At 44.6% G+C, this 23,019-nt stretch overlaps 1 protein-coding gene across 3 annotated transcripts in view; it reads left to right on the top strand.

Annotated features, from left to right (window-relative positions):
* Positions 1-22,695, top strand: part of mettl24 (methyltransferase like 24) — a 113,810-nt gene extending 91,115 nt beyond the window's left edge. Inside the window, exon 5 of one of the 3 annotated variants that reach the window (XM_043687128.2) lies at positions 21,188-22,695. In XM_043687128.2, the coding sequence (XP_043543063.1) occupies positions 21,188-21,502 (315 nt within the window). In that variant the 3' untranslated portion in view covers positions 21,503-22,695. The remainder of the gene's footprint in view (positions 1-21,187) is intronic. The other 2 variants (XM_087983076.1, XM_087983075.1) reach the window with 2 other exon arrangements.
* Positions 22,696-23,019: the final 324 nt, after the last annotated feature.

Raw genomic sequence — 23,019 nt, 5'->3', positions numbered from 1 at the left:
ATCACCGTGAGAGGATAATGTGAATAACTATCACTGCGGGAGGCTAATGTGAATAACTATCACTGCGGGAGGTTCATGTGAATAACTATCACCGTGGGACGATGATGTGAATAACTATCACCGCGGGAGGTTAATGTGAATAACTATCACCGCGGGAGGTTAATGTGAATAACTATCACCGCGGGAGGATGATGTGAATAACTATCACCGCGGGAGGTTAGTGTGAATAACTATCACCGCGGGAGGATGATGTGAATAACTATCACCGCGGGAGGTTAATGTGAATAACTATCACCGCGGGAGGATGATGTGAATAACTATCACTGTGGGAGGATGATGTGAATAACTATCACCGCGGGAGGTTAATGTGAATAACTATCACTGTGGGACGATGATGTGAATAACTATCACCGCGGGAGGTTAATGTGAATAACTATCACCACGGGAGGATGATGTGAATAACTATCACCGTGAGAGGATAATGTGAATAACTATCACCGCGGGAGGTTAATGTGAATAACTATCAGCGCGGGAGGTTCATGTGAATAACTATCACCGTGGGACGATGATGTGAATAACTATCACCGCGGGAGGTTAATGTGAATAACTATCACCGCGGGAGGTTAATGTGAATAACTATCACCGCGGGAGGATGATGTGAATAACTATCACCGCGGGAGGTTAGTGTGAATAACTATCACCGCGGGAGGATGATGTGAATAACTATCACCGCGGGAGGTTAATGTGAATAACTATCACCGTGGGATGATGATGTGAATAACTATCACTGTGGGAGGATGATGTGAATAACTATCACCGCGGGAGGATGATGTGAATAACTATCACCGTGGGACGATGATGTGAATAACTATCACCGCGGGAGGTTAATGTGAATAACTATCACCGTGGGACGATGATGTGAATAACTATCACCGCGGGAGGTTAATGTGAATAACTATCACCGCGGGAGGATGATGTGAATAACTATCACCGCGGGAGGTTAATGTGAATAACTATCACCGCGGGACGATGATGTAAATAACTATCACCGCGGGACGATGATGTGAATAACTATCACTGCGGGAGGTTAATGTGAATAACTATCGCCGTGGGAGGATGATGTGAATAACTATCACCGCGGGAGGTTAATGTGAATAACTATCACCGCGGGACGATGATGTGAATAACTATCACCGCGGGAGGATGATGTGAATAACTATCACCGCGGGAGGTTAATGTGAATAACTATCACCACGGGAGGATGATGTGAATAACTATCACCGCGGGAGGTTAATGTGAATAACTATCACCGTGGGATGATGATGTGAATAACTATCACCGCGGGAGGATGATGTGAATAACTATCACCGCGGGAGGTTAATGTGAATAACTATCACCGTGGGATGATGATGTGAATAACTATCACCGCGGGAGGATGATGTGAATAACTATCACCGCGGGAGGATGATGTGAATAACAATCACTGCGGGAGGTTAATGTGAATAACTATCACCATGGGAGGATGATGTGAATAACTATCACCGCGGGATGTTAATGTGAATAACTATCACCGCGGGATGATGATGTGTATAACTATCACCGAGGGATGTTAATGTGAATAACTATCACCGCGGGATGATGATGTGAATAACTATCACCACGGGAGGTTAATGTGAATAACTATCACCGCGGGAGGATGATGTGAATAACTATCACCGCGGGAGGATGATGTGAATAACTATCACCGCGGGAGGTTCATGTGAATAACTATCACCGCGGGAGGATGATGTGAATAACTATCACCGCGGGAGGTTAATGTGAATAACTATCACCGTGGGAGGTTAATGTGAAAACATATCACCGCGGGAGGATGATGTGAATAACTATCACCACGGGAGGTTAATGTGAATAACTATCACCGCGGGAGGATGATGTGAATAACTATCACCGCGGGAGGTTAATGTGAATAACTATCACTATGGGACGATGATGTGAATAACTATCACCGCGGGAGGTTAATGTGAATAACTATCACCACGGGAGGATGATGTGAATAACTATCACCGTGAGAGGATAATGTGAATAACTATCACCGCGGGAGGTTAATGTGAATAACTATCAGCGCGGGAGGTTCATGTGAATAACTATCACCGTGGGACGATGATGTGAATAACTATCACCGCGGGAGGTTAATGTGAATAACTATCACCGCGGGAGGTTAATGTGAATAACTACCACCGCGGCAGGATGATGTGAATAACTATCACCGCGGGAGGTTAATGTGAATAACTATCACCATGGGATGATGATGTGAATAACTATCACTGTGGGAGGATGATGTGAATAACTATCACCGCGGGAGGATGATGTGAATAACTATCACCGTGGGACGATGATGTGAATAACTATCACCGCGGGAGGTTAATGTGAATAACTATCACCGTGGGACGATGATGTGAATAACTATCACCGCGGGAGGTTAATGTGAATAACTATCACCGCGGGAGGATGATGTGAATTACTATCACCGCGGGAGGTTAATGTGAATAACTATCACCGCGGGACGATGATGTAAATAACTATCACCGCGGGACGATGATGTGAATAACTATCACTGCGGGAGGTTAATGTGAATAACTATCGCCGTGGGTGGTTAATGTGAATAACTATCACCGCGGGACGATGATGTGAATAACTATCACCGCGGGAGGTTAATGTGAATAACTATCACCGCGGGAGGATGATGTGAATAACTATCACCATGGGAGGTTAATGTGAATAACTATCACCGTGGGAGGATGATGTGAATAATTAACACCGCGGGAGGATGATGTGACTAACTATCACCGCGGGAGGTTAATGTGAATAACTATCACCGCGGGAGGATGATGTGAATAACTATCACCGCGGGAGGATGATGTGAATAACTATCACCGTGTGATGATGATGTGAATAACTATCACCGCAGGAGGTTAATGTGAATAACTATCACCGTGGGAGGATGATGTGAATAACTATCACCATGGGAGGTTAATGTGAATAACTGTCACCGCGGGAGGATGATGTGAATAACTATCACCGCGGGAGGATGATGTGAATAACTATCACCGTGTGAGGCTAATGTGAATAACTATCACCGTGGGACGATGATGTGAATAACTATCACCGCGGGAGGTTAATGTGAATAACTATCACCGCGGGAGGATGATGTGAATAACTATCACCGCGGGAGGTTAATGTGAATAACTATCACCGCGGGACGATGATGTGAATAACTATCACCGCGGGAGGTTAATGTGAATAACTATCACCGCGGGACGATGATGTAAATAACTATCACCGCGGGACGATGATGTGAATAACTATCACTGCGGGAGGTTAATGTGAATAACTATCGCCGTGGGAGGATGATGTGAATAACTATCACCGCGGGAGGTTAATGTGAATAACTATCACCGCGGGACGATGATGTGAATAACTATCACCGTGGGAGGTTAATGTGAATAACTATCACTATGGGACGATGATGTGAATAACTATCACCGCGGGAGGTTAATGTGAATAACTATCACCACGGGAGGATGATGTGAATAACTATCACCTTGAGAGGATAATGTGAATAACTATCACCGCGGGAGGTTAATGTGAATAACTATCAGCGCGGGAGGTTCATGTGAATAACTATCACCGTGGGACGATGATGTGAATAACTATCACCGCGGGAGGTTAATGTGAATAACTATCACCGCGGGAGGTTAATGTGAATAACTACCACCGCGGCAGGATGATGTGAATAACTATCACCGCGGGAGGTTAATGTGAATAACTATCACCATGGGATGATGATGTGAATAACTATCACTGTGGGAGGATGATGTGAATAACTATCACCGCGGGAGGATGATGTGAATAACTATCACCGTGGGACGATGATGTGAATAACTATCACCGCGGGAGGTTAATGTGAATAACTATCACCGTGGGACGATGATGTGAATAACTATCACCGCGGGAGGTTAATGTGAATAACTATCACCGCGGGAGGATGATGTGAATTACTATCACCGCGGGAGGTTAATGTGAATAACTATCACCGCGGGACGATGATGTAAATAACTATCACCGCGGGACGATGATGTGAATAACTATCACTGCGGGAGGTTAATGTGAATAACTATCGCCGTGGGTGGTTAATGTGAATAACTATCACCGCGGGACGATGATGTGAATAACTATCACCGCGGGAGGTTAATGTGAATAACTATCACCGCGGGAGGATGATGTGAATAACTATCACCATGGGAGGTTAATGTGAATAACTATCACCGTGGGAGGATGATGTGAATAATTATCACCGCGGGAGGATGATGTGACTAACTATCACCGCGGGAGGTTAATGTGAATAACTATCACCGCGGGAGGATGATGTGAATAACTATCACCGCGGGAGGATGATGTGAATAACTATCACCGTGTGATGATGATGTGAATAACTATCACCGCAGGAGGTTAATGTGAATAACTATCACCGTGGGAGGATGATGTGAATAACTATCACCATGGGAGGTTAATGTGAATAACTGTCACCGCGGGAGGATGATGTGAATAACTATCACCGCGGGAGGATGATGTGAATAACTATCACCGTGTGAGGCTAATGTGAATAACTATCACCGTGGGACGATGATGTGAATAACTATCACCGCGGGAGGTTAATGTGAATAACTATCACCGCGGGAGGATGATGTGAATAACTATCACCGCGGGAGGTTAATGTGAATAACTATCACCGCGGGACGATGATGTGAATAACTATCACCGCGGGAGGTTAATGTGAATAACTATCACCGCGGGACGATGATGTAAATAACTATCACCGCGGGACGATGATGTGAATAACTATCACTGCGGGAGGTTAATGTGAATAACTATCGCCGTGGGAGGATGATGTGAATAACTATCACCGCGGGAGGTTAATGTGAATAACTATCACCGCGGGACGATGATGTGAATAACTATCACCGTGGGAGGTTAATGTGAATAACTATCACCGCGGGAGGTTAATGTGAATAACTATCACCGTGGGAGGTTAATGTGAATAACTATCACCGTGGGACGATGATGTGAATAACTATCACCGCGGGAGGATGATGTGAATAACTATCACCGTGTGATGATGATGTGAATAACTATCACCGCGGGAGGATGATGTGAATAACTATCACCGTGGGAGGATGATGTGAATAACTATCACCATGGGAGGTTAATGTGAATAACTATCACCACGGGAGGATGATGTGAATAACTATCACCGTGGGAGGATGATGTGAATAACTATCACCGCGGGAGGATGATGTGAATAACTATCACCATGGGAGGTTAATGTGAATAACTATCACCGCGGGAGGATGATGTGAATAACTATCACCGCGGGAGGTTAATGTGAATAACTATCACCGCGGGAGGATGATGTGAATAACTATCACCGCGGGAGGATGATGTGAATAACTATCACCGTGTGATGATGATGTGAATAACTATCACCGCAGGAGGTTAATGTGAATAACTATCACCGTGGGAGGATGATGTGAATAACTATCACCATGGGAGGTTAATGTGAATAACTGTCACCGCGGGAGGATGATGTGAATAACTATCACCGCGGGAGGATGATGTGAATAACTATCACCGTGTGAGGCTAATGTGAATAACTATCACCGTGGGACGATGATGTGAATAACTATCACCGCGGGAGGTTAATGTGAATAACTATCACCGCGGGAGGATGATGTGAATAACTATCACCGCGGGAGGTTAATGTGAATAACTATCACCGCGGGACGATGATGTGAATAACTATCACCGCGGGAGGTTAATGTGAATAACTATCACCGCGGGACGATGATGTAAATAACTATCACCGCGGGACGATGATGTGAATAACTATCACTGCGGGAGGTTAATGTGAATAACTATCGCCGTGGGAGGATGATGTGAATAACTATCACCGCGGGAGGTTAATGTGAATAACTATCACCGCGGGACGATGATGTGAATAACTATCACCGTGGGAGGTTAATGTGAATAACTATCACCGCGGGAGGTTAATGTGAATAACTATCACCGTGGGAGGTTAATGTGAATAACTATCACCGTGGGACGATGATGTGAATAACTATCACCGCGGGAGGATGATGTGAATAACTATCACCGTGTGATGATGATGTGAATAACTATCACCGCGGGAGGATGATGTGAATAACTATCACCGTGGGAGGATGATGTGAATAACTATCACCATGGGAGGTTAATGTGAATAACTATCACCACGGGAGGATGATGTGAATAACTATCACCGTGGGAGGATGATGTGAATAACTATCACCGCGGGAGGATGATGTGAATAACTATCACCATGGGAGGTTAATGTGAATAACTATCACCGCGGGAGGATGATGTGAATAACTATCACCGCGGGAGGTTAATGTGAATAACTATCACCGCGGGAGGATGATGTGAATAACTATCACCGCGGGAGGTTAATGTGAATAACTATCACCGCGGGAGGATGATGTGAATAACTATCACCGTGGGAGGATGATGTGAATAACTATCACCGCGGGAGGTTAATGTGAATAACTGTCACCGCGGGAGGATGATGTGAATAACTATCACCGCAGGAGGTTAATGTGAATAACTATCACCGCGGGAGGATGATGTGAATAACTATCACCGCGGGAGGTTAATGTGAATAACTATCACCGCGGGAGGATGATGTGAATAACTATCACCGCGGGAGGTTAACGTGAATAACTATCACCGCGGGAGGATGATGTGAATAACTATCACCATGGGAGGTTAATGTGAATAACTATTACCGCGGGAGGATGATGTGAATAACTATCACCGCGGGAGGTTAATGTGAATAACTATCACCGCGGGAGGATGATGTGAATAACTATCACCGTGGGAGGTTAATGTGAATAACTATCACCGTGGGACGATGATGTGAATAACTATCACCACGGGAGGTTAATGTGAATAACTATCACCGCGGGAAGATGATGTGAATAACTATCACTGTGGGAGGTTAATGTGAATAACTATCACCGTGGGACGATGATGTGAATAACTATCACCGTGGGAGGTTAATGTGAATAACTATCACCGCGGGAGGTTAATGTGAATAACTATCACCGTGGGAGGATGATGTGAATAACTATCACCGCGGGAGGTTAATGTAAATAACTATCACCGCGGGAGGATGATGTGAATAACTATCACCGCGGGAGGATGATGTGAATAACTATCACCGTGGGACGATGATGTGAATAACTATCACCATGGGAGGTTAATATGAATAACTATCACCGCGGGAGGTTATATGTGAATAACTATCACCGTGGGAGGATGATGTGAATGACTATCACCGCGGGAGGATGATGTGAATAACTATCACCATGGGAGGTTAATGTGAATAACTATCACCGCGAGAGGTTAATGTGAATAACTGTCACCGCGGGAGGATGATGTGAATAACCAATACCATGAGAGGTTCATGTGAATAACTATCACCGTGGGAGGATGATGTGAATAACTATCACCGCGGGAGGATGATGTGAATAACTATCACTGTGGGAGGTTAATGTGAATAACTATCACCGTGGGACGATGATGTGAATAACTATCACCGTGAGAGGTTAATGTGAATAACTATCACCGCGTGATGTTAATGTGAATAACTATCACCGCGGGACGACGATGTGAATAACTATCACCGAGGGAGGTTAATGTGAATAACTATCACCGCGGGAGGATGATGTGAATAACTATCACTGCGGGAGGTTAATGTGAATAACTATCACCGTGGGACGATGGTGTGAATAACTATCACCGCGGGAGGATGATGTGAATAACTATCACCGCGGGAGGATGATGTGAATAACTATCACCGTGGGAGGATGATGTGAATAACTATCACCGTGGGACGATGATGTGAATAACTATCACCGCGGGAGGTTAATGTGAATAACTATCACCGCGGGAGGATGATGTGAATAACTATCACCGCGGGAGGTTAATGTGAATAACTATCACCGCGGGAGGATGATGTGAATAACTATCACCGTGGGAGGTTAATGTGAATAACTATCACCGTGGGATGATGATGTGAATAACTATCACCACGGGAGGTTAATGTGAATAACTATCACCGCGGGAGGATGATGTGAATAACTATCACTGTGGGAGGTTAATGTGAATAACTATCACCGCGGGACGATGATGTGAATAACTATCACCGTGGGAGGTTAATGTGAATAACTATCACCGCGGGAGGTTAATGTGAATAACTATCACCGTGGGAGGATGATGTGAATAACTATCACCGCAGGAGGTTAATGTGAATAACTATCACCGCGGGAGGTTAATGTGAATAACTATCACCGCGGGAGGATGATGTGAATAACTATCACCGCAGGAGGTTAATGTGAATAACTATCACCGCGGGAGGTTAATGTGAATAACTATCACCGCGGGAGGATGATGTGAATAACTATCACCGCGGGAGGATGATGTGAATAACTATCACCGTGGGAGGTTAATATGAATAACTATCACCGCGGGAGGTTATATGTGAATAACTATCACCGTGGGAGGATGATGTGAATGACTATCACTGCGGGAGGATGATGTGAATAACTATCACCATGGGAGGTTAATGTGAATAACTATCACCGCGAGAGGTTAATGTGAATAACTGTCACCGCGGGAGGTTAATGTGAATAACCAATACCATGAGAGGTTCATGTGAATAACTATCACCGCGGGAGGTTAATGTGAATAACTATCACCGCGGGAGGATGATGTGAATAACTATCACTGTGGGAGGTTAATGTTAATAACTATCACTGTGGGACGATGATGTGAATAACTATCACCGTGGGAGGTTAATGTGAATAACTATCACCGCGGGATGTTAATGTGAATAACTATCACCGCGGGAGGATGATGTGAATAACTATCACCGCGGGAGGATGATGTGAATAACTATCACTGTGGGACGATGATGTGAATAACTATCACCGTGGGAGGTTAATGTGAATAACTATCACCGCGGGATGTTAATGTGAATAACTATCACCGCGGGACGATGATGTGAATAACTATCACCGCGGGAGGTTAATGTGAATAACTATCACCGCGGGAGGATGATGTGAATAAGTATCACCGTGGGAGGTTAATGTGAATAACTATCACCGTGGGACGATGGTGTGAATAACTATCACCGTGGGAGGTTAATGTGAATAACTATCACCGCGGGAGGTTAATGTGAATAACTATCACCGCGGGAGGATGATGTGAATAACTATCACCGCGGGAGGTTAATGTGAATAACTATCACCACGGGAGGATGATGTGAATAACTATCACCGCGGGATATTAATGTGAATAACTATCACCGCGGGAGGATGATGTGAATAACTATCACCGCGGGAGGTTAATGTGAATAACTATCACCGCGGGAGGATGATGTGAATAACTATCACCGCGGGAGGTTAATGTGAATAACTATCACTGCGGGAGGTTAATGTGAATAACTATCACTGTGGGAGGATGATGTGAATAACTATCACCGCGGGACGATGATGTGAATAACTATCACCGCGGGACGATGATGTGAATAACTATCACCGCGGGAGGTTAATGTGAATAACTATCACTGTGGGAGGATGATGTGAATAACTATCACCGCGGGATATTAATGTGAATAACTATCACCCATGGGAGGTTAATGTGAATAACTATCACCGCGGGAGGATGATGTGAATAACTATCACCGCGGGAGAATGATGTGAATAACTATCACCGCAGGAGGATGATGTGAATAACTATCACCGCGGGAGGTTAATGTGAATAACTATCACCGCGGGAGGATGATGTGAATAACTATCACCGCGGGAGGTTTATGTGAATAACTATCACTGCGGGAGGTTAATGCGAATAACTATCACCGCGGGAGAATGATGTGAATAACTATCACCGCAGGAGGATGATGTGAATAACTATCACCGCGGAAGGTTAATGTGAATAACTATCACCGCGGGAGGATGATGTGAATAACTATCACCGCGGGAGGTTAATGTGAATAACTATCACTGCGGGAGGTTAATGTGAATAACTATCACTGTGGGAGGATGATGTGAATAACTATCACCGCGGGTCGATGATGTGAATAACTATCACCGCGGGAGGTTAATGTGAATAACTATCACTGTGGGAGGATGATGTGAATAACTATCACCGTGGGACGATGATGTGAATAACTATCACGGCGGGAGGTTAATGTGAATAACTATCACTGTGGGAGGATGATGTGAATAACTATCACCGCGGGATATTAATGTGAATAACTATCACCCATGGGAGGTTAATGTGAATAACTATCACCGCGGGAGGATGATGTGAATAATTATCACCGTGGGAGGTTAATGTGAATAACTATCACCGCGGGACGATGATGTGAATAACTATCACCGCGGGAGGATGATGTGAATAACTATCACCGCGGGACGATGATGTGAATAACTATCACCGCGGGAGGATGATGTGAATAACTATCACCGCGGAAGGATGATGTGAATAACTATCACCGTGGGAGGTTAATGTGAATAACTATCACCGCGGGACGATGATGTGAATAACTATCACCGCGGGAGGATGATGTGAATAACTATCACCGCGGGACGATGATGTGAATAACTATCACCGCGGGAGGATGATGTGAATAACTATCACCGCGGAAGGATGATGTGAATAACTATCACCGTGGGAGGTTAATGTGAATAACTATCACCGCGGAATGATGATGTGAATAACTATCACCGTGGGAGGTTAATGTGAATAACTATCACCGCGGAAGGATGATTTGAATAACTATCACCATGGGAGGATTGATGTGAATAACTATCACCGCGGAAGGATGATGTGAATAACTATCACCGTTGGAGGTTAATGTGAATAACTATCACCGCGGGAGGATGATGTGAATAACTATCACTGTGGGAGGTTAATGTGAATAACTATCACCGTGGGACGATGATGTGAATAACTATCACCGTGGGAGGTTAATGTGAATAACTATCACCGCGGGATGTTAATGTGAATAACTATCACCGCGGGAGGTTAATGTGAATAACTATCACCGTGGGAGGTTAATGTGAATAACTATCACCACGGGAGGTTAATGTGAATAACTATCACCGCGGGAGGATGATGTGAATAACTATCACCGCGGGATGTTAATGTGAATAACTATCACCGCGGGAGGTTAATGTGGATAACTATCACCACGGGACGATGATGTGAATAACTATCACCGCAGGAGGTTAATGTGAATAACTATCACCGCCGGAGGATGATGTGAATAACTATCACCGCGGGATGTTAATGTGAATAACTATCACCGCGGGAGGTTAATGTGAATAACTATCACCGCGGGAGGTTAATGTGGATAACTATCACCACGGGACGATGATGTGAATAACTATCACCGCGGGAGGTTAATGTGAATAACTATCACCGCGGGAGGATGATGTGAATAACTATCACCGCGGGAGGTTAATGTGAATAACTATCACCGCGGGAGGATGATGTGAATAACTATCACCGCGGGAGGTTAATGTGAATAACTATCACCGCGGGAGGATGATGTGAATAACTATTACCGCGGGAGGTTAATGTGAATAACTATCACCGCGGCAGGTTAGTGTGAATAACTATTACCGCGGGAGGATGATGTGAATAACTATCACCGCGGGAGGTTAATGTGAATAACTATCACCGCGGGAGGATGATGTGAATAACTATCACCGCGGGAGGTTAATGTGAATAACTATCACCGCGGGAGGATGATGTGAATAACTATCACCGCGGGAGGTTAATGTGAATAACTATCACCGCGGGAGGATGATGTGAATAACTATCACCGCGGGAGGTTAATGTGAATAACTATCATCACGGGAGGATGATGTGAATAACTATCACCGCGGGATGTTAATGTGAATAACTATCACCGCGGGAGGATGATGTGAATAACTATCACCGCGGGAGGTTAATGTGAATAACTATCACCGCGGGAGGATGATGTGAATAACTATCACCGCGGGAGGTTAATGTGAATAACTATCACTGTGGGAGGTTAATGTGGATAACTATCACCGTGGGAGGTTAATGTGGATAACTATCACCGTGGGAGGTTAGTGTGGATAACTATCACCGCGGGACGATGATGTGAATAACTATCACCGTGGGAGGTTAGTGTGGATAACTATCACCGCGGGAGGTTAATGTGTATAACTATCACTGTGGGAGCTTAATGTGGATAACTATCACCGCGGGTGGTTAGTGTGGATAACTATCACCGCGGGAGGTTAGTGTGGATAACTATCACCGCGGGACGATTATGTGAATAACTATCACCGTGGGAGATTCGTGTGGATAACTATCACCGCGGGAGGTTAGTGTGAATAACTATCAATGTGGGAGGTTAGTGTGGATAACTATCACCGTGTAGATTGTAAATTCAGGCCACCTTTACTATCTCCTTCACCTGGGTATGTTCCAATCGGAGTGTGATTGTTACCCCATCTCCTTCTTCAGGATCTTACTGCTAATCTCTTTGCTTTGATCTTTCTTTGTAATTACTTATTGTCTCAAGTAATGCATATGCATTTTTAACACCAAAGTCTGTCTGGTCTTTTACATTTGACCAAATTGAGCCATTTATTCCCCAGTTTTATTTCCCCAAAGACCTTTAACATTCTTTAACATTTCTCTCCAGTGATTTTCATCTCTCCATTTCACCATCCTGACTGTGCCACCCTGTATTCCATAACTATCAGTCGCTCAGTCGTACACAACCTGAACTCAGTGAGCAGACAGACACAAGGTTAAAACCTGCCACCCTGCACCGTTAGGATAAATGCAAGAATGCCACATTACAAATGATGACATCAATGTATACAAGAGGAGGAAAGCCTGCTGATTGGTTGGTATACTGCCTTTGATTGGCAGTGTCTCTGCTGACTGGCTTATCCTACTCCTGTATCAGTGACCCAACAGGAGCGCCCCCGAGTCCTATGGTCATCGAACTGCAGTTACCGATCAAAATGGAAACATTCCTATCAATGTCCCTGCTGTTCTGACCTGCTTTTCATTCGGGCCACCGAGGAAGCTGTGTACCTAGACCAAGTCATTTTTCAACTTTCAGTCATGCTGAGCTCTTGAGTACATCCTCCCTGTTTCAATCCAGTCTATAATTTATCTCTCTTCTTTCATGAAGACTGGTGCAAAGTAATTTATCTGAAATACCTTTACCTCCACGTGGATATTTGCCCTTGTGTCATTAGCAGGCGAGACATCATTTTCAGCTTGACAATTCAATTTAATTTGCCTGCTAATGTTTTCCCGTAACCTCTTGCTGCTTTTCACATTTACATGTTCAATTCCCCTCTGTACTTTCTTTGGCCTTAAGCATATTAGAGTTACTCTGACCTTTCCTGGGGAAAGAGCAGTGAAATGAGTTTTAATGGAGCACTTTTCATTGTAGCACAATTGGAACAGAACCCTTTCAAAGTGAATGATGAGTCAGAACTGTTTCTGGGCCCTGTTTCACTCCCCTCCTGACCAGCTGTCGGGCACCTACCTGGGAAATCCTCAGGAAGGGGCCAGCACAGGCCATGCTGCTCAATTCAGGCAGGCAAAGGGTTTCCTGAGGCCGCACGCAGAATCAGAGAGGTTGGCAGCCCCAGCAGGGCAATCATTGCATTGTTGCTGCAAGATGGCAACTCAAGGGCACCACCACCTTGACATGTCCCATCTCAAGGGGCAGTAAAGGACAGATGCTTGGCCATCCCAGGCTGGGGGAGACACTGCATTCAGAGTGTGGTAGGGCGATCCTGCCAGTGCAGCAGGCATTAGGACCTTGCCAGTGCAGTCGGCAGTAGGATCCTGCCAGTGCAGTCGAAACTGAGGAATCCTGCCAGTGCACTCGGCAGTGGGGGGATCCTGCCAGTGCAGTCGGCAGTGGGGGGATCCTGCCAGTGCACTCGGCAGTGGGGGGATCCTGCCAGTGCACTTGGCAGTTGGGGGATCCTGCCAGTGCAGTCGGCAGTGGGGGGAAATTGCCAGTGCAGTTGGCAGTGGGGGGACCCTGTCAGTGCAGTTGGCAGTGGGGGGACCCTGTCAGTGCAGTGGGCAGTTGGGAGGAACTACCAGAGCAGCTGGTAGACAAGGCTTGTGAAGTGAAAGAGAGCTTGAGTAACTCCCAACCCCATGCCAGATGCCAACAAGACACCTCCAGTGGGTGATCTGTCTGTGCCAATCTGTCCACAAATATTATTGATACAGATTAGCTGCCTGTCATTGGTGGGACAGGTGGACTCTGCCCGTGCTGATCACACTCTGGGGCACACTTGCTCACTGACCCAATCCTTCCTTCAGAGTGTGACTGGGAAGATCCCACCAATCGTATGCCACTCATAAGGAACAGATTGGAGCTCATACAGTGGACAGGAACCAGTTATAAGCTTTATAATACAGGCCTTTTATGAATATAACCACGATTATAATTGACAAATGGCCCTTGAGAAAGGCAAAAGTGAAGACTGCAGATGCTGGAGATTAGTGTCAAGGTTAGTGTGGTGCTGGAAAAACACAGCAGGTCAGGCAGCATCCGAGGAGCAGGAAAATCGATGTTTCAGGCAGGAGCCCTTCATCAAGAATGGCCCTTGAAGCCACGTTAATCATTGTAATCATGAAGTTTTTAAAAATAACTGATGCCTCAGTGTGATGAAAACTACTGGGTTGTTTGTAATTTGTTGTACCTGGTGGTTTAATCCTATAAGGGTCAGAAACATTGTGTGTACAGGAGTGGTACAGAATATTCTCCCTGGGATGGAGCTGCTTGTGTATGGATCTGGTTTCCATGGGGCAGTACCTGATTGTAAGCTGGCAGTAACAGAGAGCTCAGTGCAGCGGATTGATGCCTGTGCTCCGGGAAGATTAGTTCGGAGAAGGTTGAGTACCTCTGTGACTTCCAAAGAAATGCTACTCAGGTTTGATAATACACTGAATACTGACACTCCGTATCCAGTCCATAATGTTCTCAACTTAAACCTTTTGTGCTTTTCAGAGCCTCTGTGGTGTAAAAAGCCCTTTATGTCTGGATTTGTGACAAACCCGCAGAAAACAAATGATCTCGGCTGATCGCGTTTGGAACATACTTTTAACACTGAATGCACATTGTTGATGAGTGTCAGTAAACCACTTTGAAAATCACCATTTTACTCAATGCCTTTGAACACCTCATGTCTTACAACTGAGCTACACCGAGAATCCTTTCATTCCTGCAGCTGGTGAAACCATAACTGAATGGCAACTCTGTCTTTCAGCCAAATGATGTGATGGGCTTTTAAGATCCCCAGGGACAGAACCTTGGTCTAAAAGTTGCTCTGCAGTCTGCATTGACAGCAGCTTCCAAACCTGCACCTTCACTGCCTTGGAGGATGAGAGGTGCTGACACCACCATCTGGGAGTTACTATCTAAGCCACCCACTATCCTGGCGTGGGAAGATATTGCCAGTATTGTTCAGTCAAAGCTCTGGGATTGCCTCCCTTACAGCACCGAGGGCGTATTGGCACAACACAGACTGTACCACCTCGACAATGGGCCATCAACATTGACCAAGTCAGTTCATGCACTTTGGATGAATTAATTAAAAAAAACTGATTCTAACTGACAGTTAAAAGAACACACTTTCTGATTACCTTTGGGGTAAGCCTGCTCCACTGATTGAGACCAACTAAGCTCATCGTTGTGCATTCTCTTGTTGTTCTGGGAAATGCAAATATTCCTGTTTCCATGACAACACCCTGTGCAGACACAAATGTAGTAGACTTCCCATTCCCACGCACAGAGGAGGGAGTATAAACACCTTTCACTTTTGGAAATAAACCTCAAATTTCATTATATTATATTAAAATACATTCAGTTAGTGGATGTCAGTGTGGATGAGGTAGTTACTGCTGAAAACTTATTCACTTTCTTTCTGATGTTTGCACAGATGTGTCTACACTTTTGATTCAAAATATCAAGTTGTTCTTTCACGGTAAACATTCTTTCAAACTGACTTCCTGGCTTCAGTGACTACTGTTGTTTTAAACGTTTCGTCCCCTGGCTAGGCGACATCATCAGTGTTTGGGAGCCTCCTGCGAAGCGCTTCTTTGATGTTTCCTCCGGTGTTTATAGTGGTCTGTCCCTGCCGCTTCCGGTTGTCAGTTTCAGCTGTCCGCTGTAGTGGTTGGTATATTGGGTCCAGGTCGATGTGTTTGTTGATGGAGTTTGTGGATGAATGCCATGCCTCTAGGAATTCCATGGCTGTTCTCTGTCTGGCTTGCCCTATGATAGTAGTGTTGTCCCAGTCGAATTCATGTTGCTTGTTGTCTGCGTGTGTGACTACTAAGGATAGCTGGTCGTGTCGTTTTGTGGCTAGTTGATGTACATGTATGCGGATTGTTAGCTGTCTTCCTGTTTGTCCTATATAGTGTTTTGTGCAGTCCTTGCATGGTATTTTGTACACTACATTAGTTTTGCTGATGTTGGGTATCGGGTCCTTCGTTCTGGTGAGTTGTTGTCTGAGCGTGGCTGTTGGTTTGTGTGCCGTTATGAGTCCTAGGGGTCGCAGTAGTCTGGCTGTCAGTTCTGAGATGCTCCTGATGTATGGTAGTGTGGCTAGTCCTTTTGGTTGTGGTATGTCCTCGTTCCGTGGTCTTTCTCTTAGGCATCTGTTGATGAAGTTGCGCGGGTATCCGTTTTTGGCGAATACCTTGTATAGGTGTTCCTCTTCTTCTTTTTTGCAGATCTGGTGTACTGCAGTGTGTTGTGGCCCTTTTGAATAGTGTCCTGATGCAGCTGCGTTTGTGTGTGTTGGGATGGTTGCTTTCATAGTTTCGGCGAACAGAATCACAAGAACGAGCACCCAAGCTACAAATCTTCGCACAAACTTTGTTGTTTTAATCTCTATCACATGAGCTGGTGCTATTTTTTTAAACTTCTATCCCCCAAAGTCTAGAGAGTTGAGGGCTGACCTAATTGTGTAAACGATCAAAGGATTTGTTTGGGAAGATGTAAAGAAGCTATGTCCTCTGGTGACTGAGTGGCACAATCTTCAAATTCAGCTTTTTCAGACATGAAACGAGAAAGCTGCTTTTCACATAAAATTGCGTGGGGATCTGAAATTCAGTCCCGAGAGGTTCCTGACACCGGCGCACTTTAAATTTTCAAAGTTGATGGATTTTTGTCACTTAAAACTATCGACATTTATTCCTAAATAAAAACCGAAAGAACTGCGGATGCTGTGAATCAGAAACAATGACAGAAGTTGTTGGAAAAGCTCAGCTTTCCTTCTACCTGTCTTTGTGACGTCCGCAAATTACACTCCCGTACCTTGAGTCCCTTCGTCCAAATCATTGCCGTGCAGGCCCTAGCACTGCCCCCTGTAACGCATGACATTCGGCCATCTCGATTCAGCAGGCAGGTCACTCTGCTTTCCCAGTCCCAGACCTAGGGACCCATCTTGCCCAACGCGGAGAGAAGTGATCAGGAAATTGGCAAACTGAGGACTTTAAGTGGACATTAGTTCACAATTTAAGGGCCTTTATTGTTGGCAAGTGGAGAAAGCTGTTTGTGGATCTTCTTTCCCAGTTCCCAATTGCAGGGATGGCAAGAATAGGGCAGGGAAATCTCGCCAGGGAAATCTTACCAATGTTTCTCCTTTCCCACCACCTCCATGAAGAGGAAAATCACGCCGATTTTTGTTTGATCTTGTTTACATGAATATGTTTAGTGGGTTGGGATTACACAGGTTTCCTGTCTAATAGTGATCCGCTCCACTGTAAGGAACGACTCTGCTAAAGTTTGGGTGGGTCACTGTCACTGTCATCTGTTTGGACCTGATTTCTTGCCCTGCAACATTGGCGGAGTGTGAGAGGGAAGAGGGTGTCATGGAGACTTCGGACAACAGAAGCTCTTCATAGAATGTTTCTTCCTTTGTATTCAGCCGGATATTCTAGGGTACAATAAGAGTGGATGTATTTCTCACAGTTTGGAGGCCCGGTTTGTTTCAGAGTCAGCGGATGGCTTTGCCAGTCTCCTGCTGGGAGTCGAGCTGCTGGAAATGGCTGCAGACACGAGGCTGCTCAAATACTCTCTGAGACTATTGCAAAGTGGCACTGACACTTGCCTGGAACTGGGTCATCAGGCTGTTTGCAGGAGGCATGTAACTATGGAGACGAAGCCAGCACCAAGGTTAAAAAGAAAGAGGAACCAATGTGCTCGAACTGAAACATGTAAGGGGTGGGGGGGGGGGGTGGGGGGGTGTATGTCGCTGAATCGCGAGTTTATTCTCTGTGAATCTATTAATTCCTGACACATCTTCGGAGAATCAGAATAAAAATGAGTCAGCCAGAATTAGGCTGGTCAAATAACAAGCTAAACCCATCATCAGGAAATTTACCAAGAAAATTTACCATTATCTTCCACTGTACTGATGATTGGATATGATTTAGGATTTTTTAGATTTAGATTTAGACTTTATTGTCACGTGTACTCGAGTACAGGAATACAGTGAAAGTGTACAATGACACCACACACGGTGCCATCTTAGGTACAAAGTACCAAGGTACAGTATCATAAGAATAAGGTAGAAAGAAATAAAGAGCAAAGTTAAAAGTTAAACATTACAGACCTTCCTAGTATTAAGTAGAAAAATAAAGAATTAAAGTTAAAGTTTAAACATTACAATCGTTCTAAATAGGGAAGTGAACTGACTGAAGCACGTTTTGATATAAAACAAATGCATTTTCAAAATTGCTGTATTACTGAGTCCTAGTTTGGTTACAATACCACTATAGCATGCCTGGGAGCTGTACTTAAATCCAGTTCCGATGATTGGATGGAAATCTGACCTCTGACTGCTGCTGGCTCTCAGTGTGGGATGTGTTGAGGAAGCACAAATCTGTTCAGATGTTGCAATGATTTCTGCTGGATGTGTACTGTCAGCCAGAGAGACTGTAACATTGACCAGTGCAGAGAATAGAAAATGCTGCAGCAGCTGATGCTATTAATTGGAGATAAGTCAATGCTGGGCAGCATGGTGGCTCAGTGGTTTGCACTGCTACCTCCCAGCGCCAGGGATCCGGGATCGATTTCAGCCTTGGGTGATTGTCTGTGTGGAGTTTGCACATTCTCTCCGTGTCTGCGTGGGATTCCTCCGGGTGCTCCGGTTTCCTCCCACAGTCCAAAGATGTGCATGCCAGGTGAATTGGCTATGCTAAATTGCCGAGAATGTTAGGTGCATTTGTCAGGGCTAAATATAGGCTAATGGAACGGGTCTGGGTGGGTTTCTCTCTGGAGGGTTGGTGTGGACCTGTTGGGCTGAAGGGCCTGTTTCCATACTGTAGGGAATCTAAAAACGAGAGAGGGGAGAGAGGGCACCAAATGTGAAGAAGCATTTGATTTGTCAGCATTGATGTCTGTCACTAATAAACACAAATAAATAGTTAACTTGGTGGGTTTTAGGCAAGTAAGTAATTTGGCGAGTAAATTAAGCATGAATTAACAGGCAGATAATACTTGAAATAAAAAAAAGTGATTTCATTCCTAATAGTCAACACAATAAAGACAAATGTAAGTCAAGCTCAAGACCAGCATTTCTCTCCATCAACATGCAACTGCACAGCTCCACGATATGCCATTCTTCATTCACTCAGAGTAGGTCAGGGGTCCTATCCAACAAGGGCTTTCATCTTCTGTTTTCATGGATTCAATTATCATTAGTAAGGCATACTTTTATAAACCTATTCTCCCCAGTTTGTGACAGTTCAGTTGTTGTAGTTTTCCAGCGATCTTTCTAACTGACCAACAATGGTCCAGTTCTAGAAAATCACCCAGCGCTTAGCATCTCTGAGTTATTCATACAGACCTAGGTTTTAGATCTCTTTGCAAGCTTGCGTATTATCTCCTGTTTCCTGTTTTTATGTGATCTCCTCATGAATGAGATTTGGTTCTTCTTGTCAGAGGAATTTAGTATGTTCCTTTTCCTGTCTCGATCTTTTTTTGTGTCTGAAACTGTGTGCTGATCACCCCTTTCCTTCTAACTGTATCTTCTTTTTAGTAACAATGCCTTTGTTTGTCTTTTATGGGTCTGGTTGCATTTTTGTATATTTATTTCCTTCTTGTTGGCATGACTTCTAGGTTAAAGGTCACCAGACCACATGGACCAGCATCTCCTATTCAAGAAAATTCCAATTGATCGCTTTACAATCTTTGCAAACTCTTAAACCTTCCTTTCAAACATATCTAAAAGCAATTACAGATACCACATACATTATGATTTTTTTAATTGTACTGATGAAAGTTTGTCACAATTTATTCACTAAGGATATTGCAAAGTGGTTATACTGTTGGTTGAAAAATAACTAATTGTTGGTGATTGTATTAGGGGCAAGAAGAGTGGTGCTGGAAAAGCACAGCTGGTCAGGCAGCATCAGAGGAGCAGGAGAATTGACATTCGATCATAAGCTCTTCATTAGGCTCTTCCTGATGCTCGAAACGTCGATTCTCCTGCTCCTCGGATGCTGCCTGACTGGCTGTGCTTTTCTAGCACCACTCTTTTTGACTCTGATGTCCAGCATCTGCAGCCCTCAATTTCTCCCTGATGTATTAGGGAGAAATCCATTGATCTTCCTCAAAAACTGGAAGTACTGTGGATGCTGTAAGTCAGAAACAAAAATAGAAGTTGCTGGAAAAGCTCAGCAGATCTGGTGGCATCTGTGGAGAGAAATCAGTGTTAACGTTTCGGGTCCGATGACCCTTGCCCAGAAGCCTCAGTTTGAGGAAAGGGTCATCTGACCTGAAACGTTAACTCTGATTTCTCTTCACAGATGCTCTGCCAGGTGTATTATTAAGTATGGCAGATGGAAAATCTAGCTCTTGTCGTCAGAAAACTGACATCACCATGCTCCAGTTTCTTAAGGTGATTTAGCAGGCCTGATGCTGATTTATTGCTAATTGGTGTGTGCAGTATTTCAGAATGCATGCCTCATTAAATCTGTTTTCTCTTCTTAGGTTGATGTGCTCAAGGCAGACGTGGAGAGTGCAGAGTGGAAGATTCTGGAAAACCTAATTCTGGAGAATGTCATTGAAGAAATTGGACAATTGATTTTTGCAATTCATTTACACTGGCCTGGGTTTGAGATTGGTGGAAATGACAGTGATGTTGTTCGGTTTTGGTACAGCCTTCTGAAGGAGCTAGAACTGAGGAACTTCAAGCTTTTCCACAGTTATAAGGATATAAATAAGCCACAAATCTTCCTACGAAAGCAGGCTTTCAATGCTAGTAGCAGCTACATACTAAGCTGGATTAATACCCAGTGGAGATAGCATTGAATGAGGAGATAACGCATTGGCAACAAACTGCACAGCTCCATATATTTTGAGGACAGAACGGGCATTATACTAGAATCATGACTTTCAAGTATTTAAATTAGACCCTATGTAACATCAATTGATTTGCTTCAGAGAAAGCTATCAGAGATCAATAGTGTGTACCTCCCTCAGGATAATTAAAGAATCAAAGACCTTTCAGAGGAACAGTTAAAGTTGTGACTGTGGCTGCTTAGTTCCAGAACTTACTATGACGCTGTGGCTTTCTACAGACAGAGGAGTGAAGAGGGTCAGTATCTGATTTGAACATTACTGAAACAGACCTGCACAGTCATCGTGCCACATTTGGACCAGCTCAGCTGTGACATGTCAAAGATCACTGTGGAGTGTGGGTATTGGAGAGCCCCGTCTCAGGGTGGACAGTCACCAATGTTGGTGACAAGGTGATGTTTTCATTTCTATTTCTTTATGTAACATTCAGGAAAATAAATAACTTGCCTTTTCTGTGGCTGTCATAAAATTAAATGCTTAATTTACAAATAAGGACTGTTCGTGTTTCACCCACCTAAAAATAATAGAAATAATTCACATTAATACCTATTGTGTCTCTTAGAAGAACATAGAACAATACAGCAGAGGAACAAGCCTTTCAGCCCACTATGTCTGTGCCGAACATGATGTCATTCCAAAGTAATCCCATCTGCCTGTATATGGTCCCTATCCCTCTATTTCCTGTATCTCCACTTGTCTGTCTAAATGCCTCTTAAACGTTGCTATCATATCTGCTTCTACCACTCTCCTGTCAGCACATTCCAGACACCTACCGCCCTTACGTAAAATCTTGCTTTGTACATTTCCTTTAAATCTGCACAATTCCACTTTAAACCTATGCCCCCTAATATTTGACATTTGTATCCTGGGAGAAAGACACTGACTATCCACCCTATCCAGGCCTCTCAGATACTTCTTTTATATACTTTTATCAGGTCACCCCTCAGCCTCTGACACTCGAGTACATTAACCACCTTAACCTGTCTACCCCCCTCCCTCACTCCAACCTCTCACCCTCACAACGCGCAGCCCTCCACTCCCTCTGCTCCAATCCCAACCTCACCATCAAGCCAGCGGATAAAGGTGGCGCAGTGGTAGTCTGGCACACTGACCTCTACACCGCTGAAGCCAAACGCCAACTCGAGGACACCTCTTCCTACTGCCCCCCTTGACCATGACCAAACTATCATCTCCCAGACCATACAGAACCTCATCACCTCAGGAGATCTCCCATCCACAGCTTCCAACCTCATAGTCCGGGAACCCTGCACTGCCTGGTTCTACCTCCTTCCCAAGATCCACAAGCCTGACCACCCTGGCCGACCCATTGTCTCAGCATGCTCCTGCCCCACTGAACTCATCTCTATCTACCTTGACACTGTCCTATCCCCCCTAGTCCAGAAACTCCCCACATACGTTTGAGACACCACCCACGCCCTCCACCTCCTCCAAGACTTCCATTT

This window comes from Chiloscyllium plagiosum, unplaced genomic scaffold (assembly GCF_037043375.1).
Source record: "Chiloscyllium plagiosum isolate Xiang-an unplaced genomic scaffold, Cpla_swu_hap1 HiC_scaffold_3, whole genome shotgun sequence".
NCBI classification, from domain to species: domain Eukaryota; kingdom Metazoa; phylum Chordata; class Chondrichthyes; order Orectolobiformes; family Hemiscylliidae; genus Chiloscyllium; species Chiloscyllium plagiosum.
The sequence above is the reverse complement of the archived record's forward strand: the minus strand, read 5'-3'. Positions and strand labels throughout refer to the sequence as shown.